Source organism: Pseudopodoces humilis, chromosome 3, assembly GCF_049639895.1.
Source record: "Pseudopodoces humilis isolate 2021_Gansu_Grassland_sample_001 chromosome 3, ASM4963989v1, whole genome shotgun sequence".
NCBI lineage: Eukaryota > Metazoa > Chordata > Aves > Passeriformes > Paridae > Pseudopodoces > Pseudopodoces humilis.
Window position 1 is genome coordinate 23,464,466 of NC_142202.1, and position 12,795 is coordinate 23,477,260.

Below are 12,795 nucleotides of genomic sequence, written 5' to 3' on the forward strand. Positions count from 1 at the left end.
TTTTACTGCATTAATTGTGTTGCACTGTATGTGCTGCTTTGTTCTGCATGTGTGGAGCAGGAAAGAAATTCTGTGGAGCAACAATCCTTTTCTTTACTCAGGATAGTTTGGGATGGAGAATGAAGAAAGCAAAAAAAAAATGTCCCACAAAACAGGTGGTTCATTTACATGCTTGTAAAAAATGTGCTTCTAGAAAATGCAGCCACTCTTTGCTACTCTGTTTTATAGGAGGGGTAAAAGAAAGGCGGTACTGAGAAAATGTTTTTTTGTTGTTTTTTTTTCTTGCAGTTTCATGAATATCAGAGCTCAGTGGTGGGTGCCAAAGTATTTAGCTCTAGCTCGGCTAAGCATGGAAGTCTTCTGCTGTGGAAACACATGTTTGTGCAAATCATTAATACTTTTCTAGGATGAATGTTCAAAGATGTCAATCTTAGTAAATCCTTATTAATACATTCCTTAAATCCTTATCAGTACATTCCCTATTGTGTACAGCAGATGAGCAAAACCTGCCTCTCTCCTCTGAGAAGGTATTTAAAATAGCATTCTTAATGCTTCAGGTTAGAAAAAATATTGTCATTGGTTTATAGCTCATTGCTTTTGAAAGTTCAGCTATTTGGTTTGTTGTTTGTTATTTTTTATAGAAGGCCATTCTGGGGTTTCTTTTAGTTCTGTCAGTGTTTAAAAGAAGAAAGAGGAAAACCGAGTGGGGGAGTAAATAGTAATGGAGGAGAAACAGAGGCATCCTTTTTTTCCTGCCCTCAGCATTGTGTTATATCAGCATTTCTCTCGGTATCGTTTGCTTAGCAAGCCAGTGAATAACTTCTGCTTCAGGGGAGCCATTGTGTTGTTCCCTACTAAACAGAAGACAGCAAGATATAAATCTGTTTTGTTTTCCACACTCCAAAGGGCTTTAATTGACAACTGAATGCAGTGTCCCTCTTTGAACTACTGGTTAGTTACAGCATGTGTTTAATTTTGCAAGCGTTCCTCTGGTCTGGTGGCACTGCAGAAGAGGAAGGGTAGCGGGAAAGTGTAGTGGGGCATTTTTAGTAAAAAAGTGGCCCTTGTTCATGAAGAATAGAGGTCAGACTATCAGATCAGGGAATGCCAGTTTAGACACTCCCAAATTTGAGCTACTGCACCTGCCTTCATTTATGAGAAAGGGCCACCTTCATCCACTCAGCTTTTTCCACATGGGCCTTTCACTTCCTTTTGTATACCTTATTAGCCAGGACCTGAAGCAGGAATTCTTTAGTAAAAGTTGCTTAATGTGTTTCCCATCTTTTTTTTGCTGTTGCAGGTGTATGAGTTGGCAGTGAAGTGGAAAGCTCTCTAAAGTGCACGACATAACAGGAAAATAATATTTTTGGGGCTACATATCTAGATGTTAAAGTCTGAGTTATTATGTTAATTGTTCCTGGTGACCCAAGGAACTAAAATTTAGGCAAGCAGCCACATTAATAGTCTAGAGGAAGAAAACTGCACCTGTTCCAAAGAAATAACGAGTTGTAATAACGTTTGACCAGTGCCAACCGAGGCTAGTTCACAGTGTGTAAAACTGCTGAATGTCATTAGGAGCTGTGCATATTCCTACAGAAAACATGCCTTTTATATATTTTGGGTAGATTTGGATAGAGTATTTTTCATTGTGTAAATTCCTTTTAAGTTTTTTTTGTTTAAAAAATACTCTTAAACCAGGCTTAAGAAATCTTTCCTGAACTTGGCAGCTGCTGTGCAGAAGCTTGCCTTTCTCTGTAGGGCATTAGGAATTGTTTTAAAAGGCCAAATGAAAGCAACACTGCTTTCTAGCCTGCTGATACACAGCTCTGCTGCTGTAAAAAATGTTAAATTAGAATAGAGAGTCCTCCTGTTACCTAATGAAATTTCACATGAAAATTCTTAGGAAACTGCAATACTGTGTTTGCTTTCCTCTACCATATTTTATTTTTAACCAGTTATCATCATTTCTTGAGGGATTTGAGTTCCTGAAGTCCAGTTTTTTTGGGGTTTTTTTTGTTTTATTTTTAAACTGTGTTAGTGAAATCATGCTGTAGTTCCAGAGGGAAAAACTTGAAGAACATTTGCTGACATGAGAGCTCCACAGGAATCCTTTAGAAAAAAGAGGAAAAAAAATTATTTGTTTTTTTTCCTGGTATTCAGTGATTATGAAAACCTTAACTAAATAAAAATATAGATATGGGTATCGTGGAAGAGACTGTCGAGCCAATGTTTACCTCCTTCCTACCGGAGAAATTGTGTATTTCATAGCCTCAGTGGTGGTACTGTTTAACTATGAGGAGAGAACCCAGCGGCACTACTTGGGTCACACAGACTGCGTTAAATGGTTAGTATACAAAATTTGCATGTAAGTGTGTGGGTAATAATGCAGAAATATTTCTTTTCCTCTCCTGCTGTATGTACAAACTAATTAATGTCATCATAGTTGTAGCTATTTCCTGTTTAATTAATCCCAGTAGATTTCACTGTAGTAAACACAGCACAAACAAATTGTGTCAGAGCAGTCCATGCTAGCTTAGGATGTCAGGTTTAAATGTAAAACAAGGGGATACATGTACAATCTGAGAGTGCCAGGTTGAAGAAAGGATCATTGCATAAACTATTCCAAATATTTGTCCCAGAAATTAAAAATTGTTGTTAGCCTGACTCTAAATCAGTTGTTTACAGACAGTATGGCAAAAGTGCAATCTTAAAGGAGAACTAGAAAACCAAGTCAAAAACTGAACAATCATACTCTTGTTTTGTAAAAGATGCCCTGTCCAAGTATAAAGAGAATCAGGGAAATCAGAAAGATGTTAGCAAAAAAGAAAAGTATAGAAGAAAAATTTAAGCCAATGTCATTGTGGGTGCAAAGGCAGAATTTGCTATGCTAGTCTGAAGAGTAGTGCACAAAATGTAATGGTGAACATAAACTCTCTACTGTGCAGTACCTGACTGGAGAAAATTTGACATCTAAAGCTCTTTTCTCTTGTCTGCGTAATTGCTTCCTGTGGGAGGAATGTTACCAGTTTGTGTTCTTTGCTCTCATTCAGAAAATTGCACTGAATTGTAAATTTTTTTGGTGTCCATCTTTATGATCTCTTCAGGTTTGCTCTGACCCCCTTTATTCTTTCAATGGCTTTCTTCACCATTGCAGTTTTACAGAGAAAGCAATTAAGAATATAGATCAAAAAATCCCAGACTGAGAAGATGTATTCTCTAAAATCTGTTTTTTCGCATCAGCTTCATAACAAAATGTGATAAGCGAGGGCAGAGTTTTACTTCCACTAGTAGCGCATCGCACTTCATTAATACAATTACATCAGTAACTTATTTCAAGTGGTGTTAATCTCTGACTCCTGGATGCACAGGCAAACCCTCAGCCAACCTTTCTGCCTGTTTTTCCCTGGGTTCGTGACACCTTTAGGTTTAGGCATAAAATACACCTTAGTGCTTATAAATATGGTACATAACTATGTGTAGGAGGTTCATTACAAGACAATGTAGATTTTGTTACATTAGACTTCCAGTGTAGTGCAAACCTGAGATGTGTCAGAGCACATGTGGAGGTGGCTCTTCTGGCACTCCTGGTTGTGTGTCAGCAAACAGTTAATACATTGTGGAATGAAATATCTGATGATAAACATTCAAGCTGTCTCTTTAAAAGTGGGATTTAGGATCATAAGTGTCTTCATGGGCTTTTGTTGAGATACAAATAAAAAATTTACGAAACACCTCTCAGTTTTGAAGACCTATGACAGCAAAAGCAAGTCATATTTCTGTCTGTCTTAGTCTTGCAGTTCATCCAGACAAAATTAGAATTGCAACAGGACAGTTAGCTGGAGTGGATAAAGATGGAAGGGTAAGTAATAGAGCTGTTGAGCAGTAGTATCTTGTTTTGAAAATCAGGACGAAGTGGACTGGGGTTTTTTTATCATCACCTTCTGTCTGCAGTTTACATTATGCACAGCATTTACTGAGATATTTTGATTTTCTCAGGTAACAGCCTGTATCTCTAGCAAAAGACAGTAAAATGAAGCACACAACCATATATGAAAAATGAGCAGAGGCTTATGAAGTCCTTTATCTGCAAGCAAACATGAAGCTTGTAATTGATTTATAAGGCCACATAATTTATGTTATATTACTTTCAATATGTCCTCTCCCAAGGGAGAGCAAATCTCCAATTCTGTGGGTCAGTATAGTCTTAAGGCTTCGTGGAAGAGGAAACCAACTTTGAGAATTCATGGAAGGTATACCAAGCATTCCTGGAAAGTTGCTCATTTCTGAGCAAGTATATTTAAATGCTGCTCTCCACCTTTTGGCATAATTCTGTCAGAATTTGAATAATTGGACTATTTTCAAGAAGTTATAAACAGAGGGGGGAAAAAAAGACAGATGCTATAAAGTATAGAAGGATGTTAAATATATCTCTTTTTCAGATGTTCAACCTAATTTTTTATATGTTGTAAGAAATTTATGTGGGGGGGGTTGTATACATGATTTCCACTGAGCATATTCTGATTCTTGTTAGAGCTGGTTGGTTTATTTTTCCATCAGTACAAAGATTTGTCATTTTCAACGGTAAATGCTGTCCTTAGGCCAAGTTAATTTGTGATTGTTTCTAAGCTAGTTTGGAATAGTAGTTGTATGAAATAAAACCACAGACATTTTCATTGAGTGATTGGTGATGGTTAAGAGACTCACTGCACCAGGGTTTGTTTCTTTACTTTTTTTCCTAATTGATATATATAAGCCCAGATTTGATAATTATTTTTAGTTGTTGCATAATATCACTAGTCTGGGGTCTGAAATGCAAGATGACTTTTCCATTATTTGTTCAATTCCTTGAATTGGTTAAAGTGTTTTCACAACTACCAAATGCCACTTTCCTGCCTCAACGGCACCGCCGCGGTGTTGGTAGCCCAGACATAAGGATCCACATTGCCTTGACTCTCCCCTTTTGACTTTGAGGATAGTACCCAGCAGCACCACCCGCACAGGTCATCCTGCATTTTGCTCTGCAGTTTGTAATTCAGGCAGCAGCTGCTTAACAAAGCTCGGCCCCTGCCCACGGTGCTTTCCCTGCTGGTGACCCGTTTGTCCCGTTGCTTTCCCACGCAGCCCCTGCAGCCCCATGTTAGAGTGTGGGACTCGGTGAGCCTGGCGACGCTGCAGGTCATCGGCCTCGGCACCTTTGAGCGCGGAGTGGGCTGCTTGGATTTTTCCAAAGCGGTAAGATGGGTGCGGTTCCTCGGGGTGTTCCACAGAACGTGGCCAGTCCCATGGAAATGGGAAGGAAATCTATGGAGATTTTTGCATGTGGTTGTCTGGCTGATCTCTTTTGGTATTAAAAGTGCCAGTAAGTTTCTGTATACTTTATAAAAGCAGCCGACAGCAAACTAGCTGGAAAAACAGGAAATGGCACATGTGAAATTGCAGTAACAAACCAGCACAGTAAATAAATACACAAGAAAAGCCCTAACGAGAAATTGAAGTCCCCTTTGGTTTGGTGGTTTTGTTTTGTTTGTGAGGACATTGGTTCTTTTTACTTTGATGTTAAAATTTGTTACAATTTGTTAGTTAGATTTGTGAAGACAAAATTTAATGAGTTCTGATAGGAGGGTTAACTTTTTTGCTTTCACAGCTGGAGTAGGTTTCGGTCCACCAACAGGAAATGAAAAAAAACCCAAAACCCTCATATTATCTTGTACTATTTTTTCCTGAGGAATAGCTTGTTCATTTTTTGCCTCTTTTACACAGGAAAAAAATAGCAGTCTTTGTTACTGGGCCCATAGAATTTATCAGAAAAATTGGTAGCGCATGGAGATTCACTACTTGGCATTCAGAAAGATCTCATTTCAAATTTGGAAATAAGTTGGGTTTTTGTTTTTTTCTAAAATATGGCCATATTTTAATCTTTGAGCTGCCACTGCACTTTTGCCAAAAAGCTGAGACATATCAGACCTCCTGAGAACCCAGGCTGGATTCTTGCATTCCATCAAGAAGAATTAAAATATGTAAAAATCCAGAAAATGTAGAAAAACAGTGTCTGCAGTATTTTGCTAATAGAGGAAGAGATTTACAGGTCAGCTGAGGTGGGAAGGTATTTCTGGAGATCACCTTATCCACTGTCCTGCTTGCAGCAGGTTCTGTCAGAGCAGGCTGCTCAGGCTCTGGTCCAGCTGGCTTCTGGGAATCTCCAAGAATGGAAACTGAACAGTGTCTCTGGGTGACCTGTTGAAAAGAAATTCTTGCACTCTTGCTGCAGTTTCACTTAGCAATTGAAAGAAAAAAAGCAATTGAAAGAAAGTTCTTAGCATTGTATGTTTTGTGTTTCAGTAAATAATGTGAAAGGAGTACCAGCATTCCTGTCACTCCAACAAACCACTGAAACTTAGATACTCGGATAGAGATCTTTTTCAGCTTGAATAAGAATGTACTCCATCATTTAAAAACCAAAAAAAAAAACCAAAACCCAGGGAATTTTTGAGGACTAGATTTTAGCTTTTATTGGTTCTGTTTTTCAGCTGCAACTTAATTTGATACCTTATTAGAGTCTCACATGATTGCTTACTAGACTGAAACAATTTGTGTGCAATATCTAGGATTATTTTTACCACAGAATTTATTAACCCCCACAAGAGCTGTGTACATCACCAATGCTGTCTTCAGGGTTTCTTCCCACCTAATCATTTAAATGTATATTTGCATATTACTGCTCAGAATAGTGCTTGGGAATAATAACTTTAGCCACTTCTATTTTCATAATTTGTTAGAGAATAAAGTGTAAGAATCAACTTTAAGATAATTGAAGTCTCCTCTAAATCTTTCTACAAATGTCCTTGAAACAACTGGTTTGTGCAAGTATGCATTGCTGGGAATAAGTATGGTTTTGTTTTAAGGTATTTTTCTCTATTCCTTTAATTACATGTAGCCATATATTTACCATTTTGTTGTAAAGTTGCTTGAAATAAGTGGTTTCAGTTATTTAATACTGTAGGTGCTGCTCTACCTCCCCTGTAAGCATTGTTTTATTCAGAAAGTCTTACCTTTGCTGCAGTTTTACCAACTACATGATGAAACTGCTGGTACTTTATGACCCATAAGGAAAAAATGAGACATGCTTACAGAATCTGATAATGTAATTGTGTGTATGTGATAGTGGCATTTAGGAAAAAAACACAAGTGGAGCTGTCTGTCTGTCCTCTGAGACCTGAGGAAAAACAAAATACTTATAAGAACCCATAAACAAAAAACCCAGCATAAAAACAAACAAAACCAGAGTAAAGACTTGATAAAATAGCTTTAAAGCTTTCCTAGAGTGTTATTTGAAGCATGATCATTTTTTATGAGATTATACAAAAATGTCTATCTTTATGAAAGAAAAAAAAGAAAATTTTATATATATATATATTGAGGTTGTAATTACTTTAAAAGGACTTGGTTAATTTATATACCTTTGTGGATTTTTGAAAATACCTCTGCCCTGCCCTGTTTCTAAATTGGGTAATGATAATACTTTGTCAGTACTTTTTTTTTTTTTCTTTTTCCTTTAGGATTCTGGTACTCATTTGTGTGTAATTGATGACTCTAATGAGCATATGCTTACAGTGTGGGATTGGCAGAGGAAATCAAAAATAGCAGAGATAAAGGTAATTTTTACACATGAGTATTCTGAAATACAAGTGGTTTTATTCCCATAATTACAGGTTTTGGAGACACACTTTTGATTGTACTTGAAAACTGCAACTGTGTTATACTGCTGGCTTGTTTAAGGGTTCCACAGAAATGTATTCTTAACTTGTTTACTGCAAGAGGTTTGAATACTGAAGAGTTTGTAATTACATTTTACTCATCCTTAAAAGCCAATGTAAATAAAGCTATTGTTTAGTGGTTTCTTAATTTAAAAAAAAATAAATCCTGGGAGCTTTAAGAAACTGAACTGATGATTCAATCTGTAGTTGTTTAAAAAAATAAAATACTTTAGACTTTCCTTATTGTATTTTTCTCTGAATCAAATTCCAGTTTCTTATTTGCAGTATGTGTCTCTTCTCATTTGAAGTCCTAAGTACTTTCGTGGATTGCAGCCTTGTCAGCTTTTCTGTTTCTTTTTGAACTTTCCCAAATTTCAGACCAATGAAATGTGTTCAGAGGTGTTGCACTCAGTGCTCTTGTAAAGCTGTTTTCACTTGGAACACCCAATCCTTCGTGTTATCCAATATCAAGCAAGCAAATATTTACCTGCATGTGGAACTGAGTATTTTTATGTTTTTATAAATCATGCTCTACAAGCACATATGTCTATATCATTACAAATTTGCCATTTCAGATAACAAAATCAGGTTGGTTTGACCCCTTTTTTCTAGATTATCTTGACTAATGCTAACTGTATTCTACAAGTTTTAATTTAATTCTATGACAGCATTTTTATTTCCTTTTTGATATTTTATTTGAAACTATCTGGCATATGCCTTGTGTTTCCCGTTCACTGACATCATGTTTTGACTGTTTTTGCACTCAGGGGAGTTCCTTGGTGTTTCAGAATTGGCTAAAAATTATTTGGCAGGGACAGTTTGCCCTTCAGAACTTATTCACGTCTAGGACTTTTGGTCTTACAGTATCTTAAGCACCTTCCACAGGAGACAGTGTGAGCAGAGTTGCATCCCTTGAGCTGGGATGCAAAACAAAAGTTGTTTCTTAGCTGAGCTCCATTAAGGTTTTCAGTCCTTAAATTCCAATTTATTTTTTTGGTGTAGCAGTTTTGCTCATGTGAAAACTGTGTGAGAAACATAATTCAATATATATGGCCATGAACAAAAACAAAACAAAAAGGAAATTTAAGGAGATTGTTTTTTTAAAGTAAGCCAAAAGTGGTGAAGTAGGAGAAGTTTCTCCCAAAGATGTGATTTATCAGTACTCTTATGTATAAGTCACAGAACAGCTGGACAGCTGGGGTTGGAAGGCACCTGTGGAGATAATCTGTCCAACCCCCAAGCCAAAGCAGGTTCACCTAGAACAGGTCACACAGGATCATGCCCAGGCAGATTTTCAGTATCTCCAGAGAAAGAGACTCCACAGCCTCTCTGGGCAGCCTGTTTTGAAATCCTGTACAAGTAAATGAGTTTACTTTCTTGTTTTGTAGTCACTGCCTGCGGGAGATTTGTCTTCAAAGACAGTTTGGTTGAATATACATTAGAAGTTAAGTAAATGACCAGTCAGTTTGTTATGTTTTTAAAATCTATTGGTAAAGGATGAAAGACTTTTAAGATGTTGGTAATTCAGTAAAAGTACATGCAGCCAGGAAAAATACAAAGGTGAGACCCTAAGTTTCAGAATTTTGAGTTATGCAGGCTTCTCTTTTTCTTCTTTGTGAGGAGGAATGGAAAACAAAGAACCCCAAAATTTTTTTACAGAATTTCAGAAAGAGAATGATGGATATAATCCTACAATATTTTTGTTGTCTTACTTGCCTCTGTCACGGCTTTGTTATCCAGAATAGCAAACCAATCTGTACAAAAACTAAGCAGGGTTTTCAATCCAAAAATGTGTCTTTATTCACTTTCCTTGGCAGAAGCTATTCAAGAGATCAGAAGCCTTTGTGTTTAAAAAGGGAATGTAAAACCCTAACTTCTGTACTGAAGTTTAATAATGATCTCTTATGTATGTGAAAAATCAATATATACAGAATTATATATGCAATCATTCAGACAGCTGACTTAGCACAGAACACTTAAACTAGATAGCTTGAAAGTATTTCTTACATATCTCTGTTCTAAAACTTGGGGTTTACATGTGTTTCTAGTCGTTAATGTCCTATCTGAATATATATGAAATAATACTATTTCTGTTATTATTTCAGACTACAAATGAAGTCGTTCTTGCTGTAGAATTCCATCCCACTGATGCAAATACCATAATAACATGTGGCAAATCCCATATATTTTTCTGGACCTGGAGCGGCAATTCATTATCAAGGAAGCAAGGGATATTTGGGGTAATAATATGTTGATACCAGGACAGTTTTAAATCAATGGAAATCACGTTTTCTGTACATTTGCTTCGTTGTTACCATGTACTGTCTGATCAGAGAGGTAATCATACAAAAAAAAGGTTAAATTTTGCTTATGTATATGCAGAGTGTAAGAGTGTGGATGCATTATTCTATTTATGTAACAAGTACAAGGAATTATCCCTTTCTCTTGCTTATTTTGTTTCAGAAATATGAGAAACCCAAATTTGTTCAGTGTTTGGCTTTCTTGGGAAATGGTGATGTGCTCACTGGAGATTCAGGTGGGATAATACTTATATGGGGCAAAACTACTGTAGAAGCTACTCCAGGAAAAGGAGCTAAAGGTAGGATATGTTGGGAGTTAATCACAGATTTTACATAATCTGTAGAAGACAAATGTAAAGGATGGCATTAGGCAAGGAATAGAGAAACAGGCCTGACTCAGGGCATTCACTTCCTATCAGTAACAGGTGCTATGAAAATCCTGCAAGTCCAATGACTTTGCTGACTTGAGAGCAGTCTGGAATTTCTGTATAATTAACAGAACTGTGTGTGAAATTAATGAAAACTACTTTATCTAAATGTTTTGCATTTTTAAAAAATGTGGATAATCAGCTTTCCTTTGATCTGGTGATTTGAAAAAGGCTGTGGGATCAGTTTGGTGATTCTTCAAGCTGCCTTTGTCTCTTAAGCCTTATGTTGCATCATGCTTAGTCTCAGAAGGATACAATTAAGTGGTGGAGCTGATATTAACAGGACTTGTATGTGAAGTACAATTACAACACTTAGTTGTAGCAGTTGTGTGAATAACCATTTCTGGTTTAGCAGACCCTCAAGTCTTGATATACTTTGAAAAAAAATAAATTTGAAATTGAACTAACTCTTTAGAGCAAAGCTTTTGTAAAAAAGAAAGGAAAATGATTTGTTACCCAACATATGCAGACCTGGCACAGTTGAGCCCTCATAAATTCAATGATAATTCATTTTACATGGCAGCTATTTCAAACACTCTGGTTTAAATTGGTATGCCAGGAAAACATTAATGTAAAAAGTACATTTTTAACAGTAAGTCTGATTTTGTAGGTAAATCTTTTTCTCATCTTTCGAGTTAACTGCAATGGAAAAGTAATTCAACATATTATATGATGTTTAATTTTTATTTTCTTGTGCAAAATTAACCTTTTTTCAGTATAACCCTAAAAGTTACCAAATAGAATATTTATTTACATTGGCTTAGTTGGCTTATCACATTAGATTGGTCACAGGACTTGATCTCATACTCTTTCACAGTGTGAGGGCACACTGATTTAAACTGATTTGAGCCATAGGCAGAGTCAAGCTCATAGCTGGGTGATGTTTCACTTTTTCTGATTGCTATTTAAAAATATGCAGCACCAGAATCTTGTTTTGTTTAGGTTTTTTTAATTAGTTTCCAACATCAGTTCTTTTGATATGAAGACCCAATGATGATGAAAAAGGCTTCTTTTGTTACCCTTGTTGTTTAATATTCTCATCTCCTTCATTCTTCCAAGTATTTTCCTTTGGCTAGACTGCTGTCTCGATAGATGCCAAATGCTGGTTGTACTATTTTTATGTGTGGCAGCATCCAGCATTAGATATTAGGTTCATGCATCGTGGAAATTTTGCTATAAATAATTGGCCTTTTATCCCCAAAAAACTATAGACAGCAAGACTTTTAGTTTCTTTTAATAAAGTATCTTTATTTCTTTTTAAATAATGACTTGCTAAATATTTTTTTTACTCTAAAAGACAGTTTCTCTTGCATCTGGAAAAACTGTGTTCCTTTGAAAAGCAGAGAAAATAAAGCATTTTACCAATTGTTGATTTTGCCTTCACATTTTGTAGGACAATCAGTTGCAAAAAAGTTTTTCTTCAGAAAGACAGGCCCTTTGTTTTATCTTTTTATCCTGTAAGAAAACACTACCACCTTGTGTTTGCAATACTAAAAACCTGACAGTCCAAATGTAATTATTATACACTTCCTTTATCCTTCTGCCTAAAGGCAAAGCTTCTCATAAACCCTAGGTGAAAAAATTACTAGTGTTCTTTCTTTTCTTTTTTGTGCATGTAGGAGTATATCAGATAAGCAGACAAATCAAAGCTCATGATGGCAGTGTGTTCACACTCTGTCAAATGAGGAATGGAATGCTGTTAACTGGAGGTGGGAAAGACCGAAAGATCATCCTGTGGGATCATGATTTGAATCCTGAAAGGGAAATTGAGGTAAGAAATCAAGAGAGGCAAGGAAATTGCCTTCAACAAGGTATTGACTAGCAAGACAGGGCCTTCCCCACCCCCAGTAGGGGAAGTTAGGATGAAAGAATACCTTCTAGTTGCTGTTTTTTAATTGGATTACAATGTTTTATTACAAGAGTGTTTAAATTTTAGCCTATAAATGAGCCTATATGAGGCTTCAGTTCTCCTGTGTTTAAATTGAACAGAAAATTTAAGGGTTTTCTTTCTTCAAAACCTTTTCTTAGTTGTTTGGGTTTTTTAATTCATCCTGTTTGAGAGGATGTTTGAGGCTATTCTTTAGTACTGCCTGTGTTTTTATAAATTTGCCTCTCCGGGGAAAGACAATGTCACCAGCATTTCAGGGTTTTGGTAGAGGGTTTGACATAAGTGGTAGAATACATTTTGGAATTCTGTAATAATTAATGATTAATAAGCTATTATGAGGAACTTCTTTTAAATTTATCCTAAATTGAGTGTTCAGTGACTATGTCTGTTCTTTGTAATTTGCAATATGGCAGTGGTAGGTCACT

At 36.3% G+C, this 12,795-nt stretch overlaps 1 protein-coding gene across 6 annotated transcripts in view; it reads left to right on the top strand.

Annotated features, from left to right (window-relative positions):
* EML4 (EMAP like 4) overlaps nt 1-12,795 on the top strand; it is a 146,915-nt gene that overhangs the window by 113,649 nt on the left and 20,471 nt on the right. For all 6 annotated transcript variants that reach the window (XM_014252936.2, XM_088052674.1, XM_088052672.1 and 3 more), the window contains 7 exons: nt 2,195-2,344; nt 3,790-3,859; nt 5,122-5,232; nt 7,557-7,652; nt 9,860-9,994; nt 10,218-10,353; nt 12,102-12,253. In XM_014252936.2, coding sequence (XP_014108411.1) covers nt 2,195-2,344; nt 3,790-3,859; nt 5,122-5,232; nt 7,557-7,652; nt 9,860-9,994; nt 10,218-10,353; nt 12,102-12,253 — 850 coding nt within the window. The remainder of the gene's footprint in view (nt 1-2,194; nt 2,345-3,789; nt 3,860-5,121; nt 5,233-7,556; nt 7,653-9,859; nt 9,995-10,217; nt 10,354-12,101; nt 12,254-12,795) is intronic.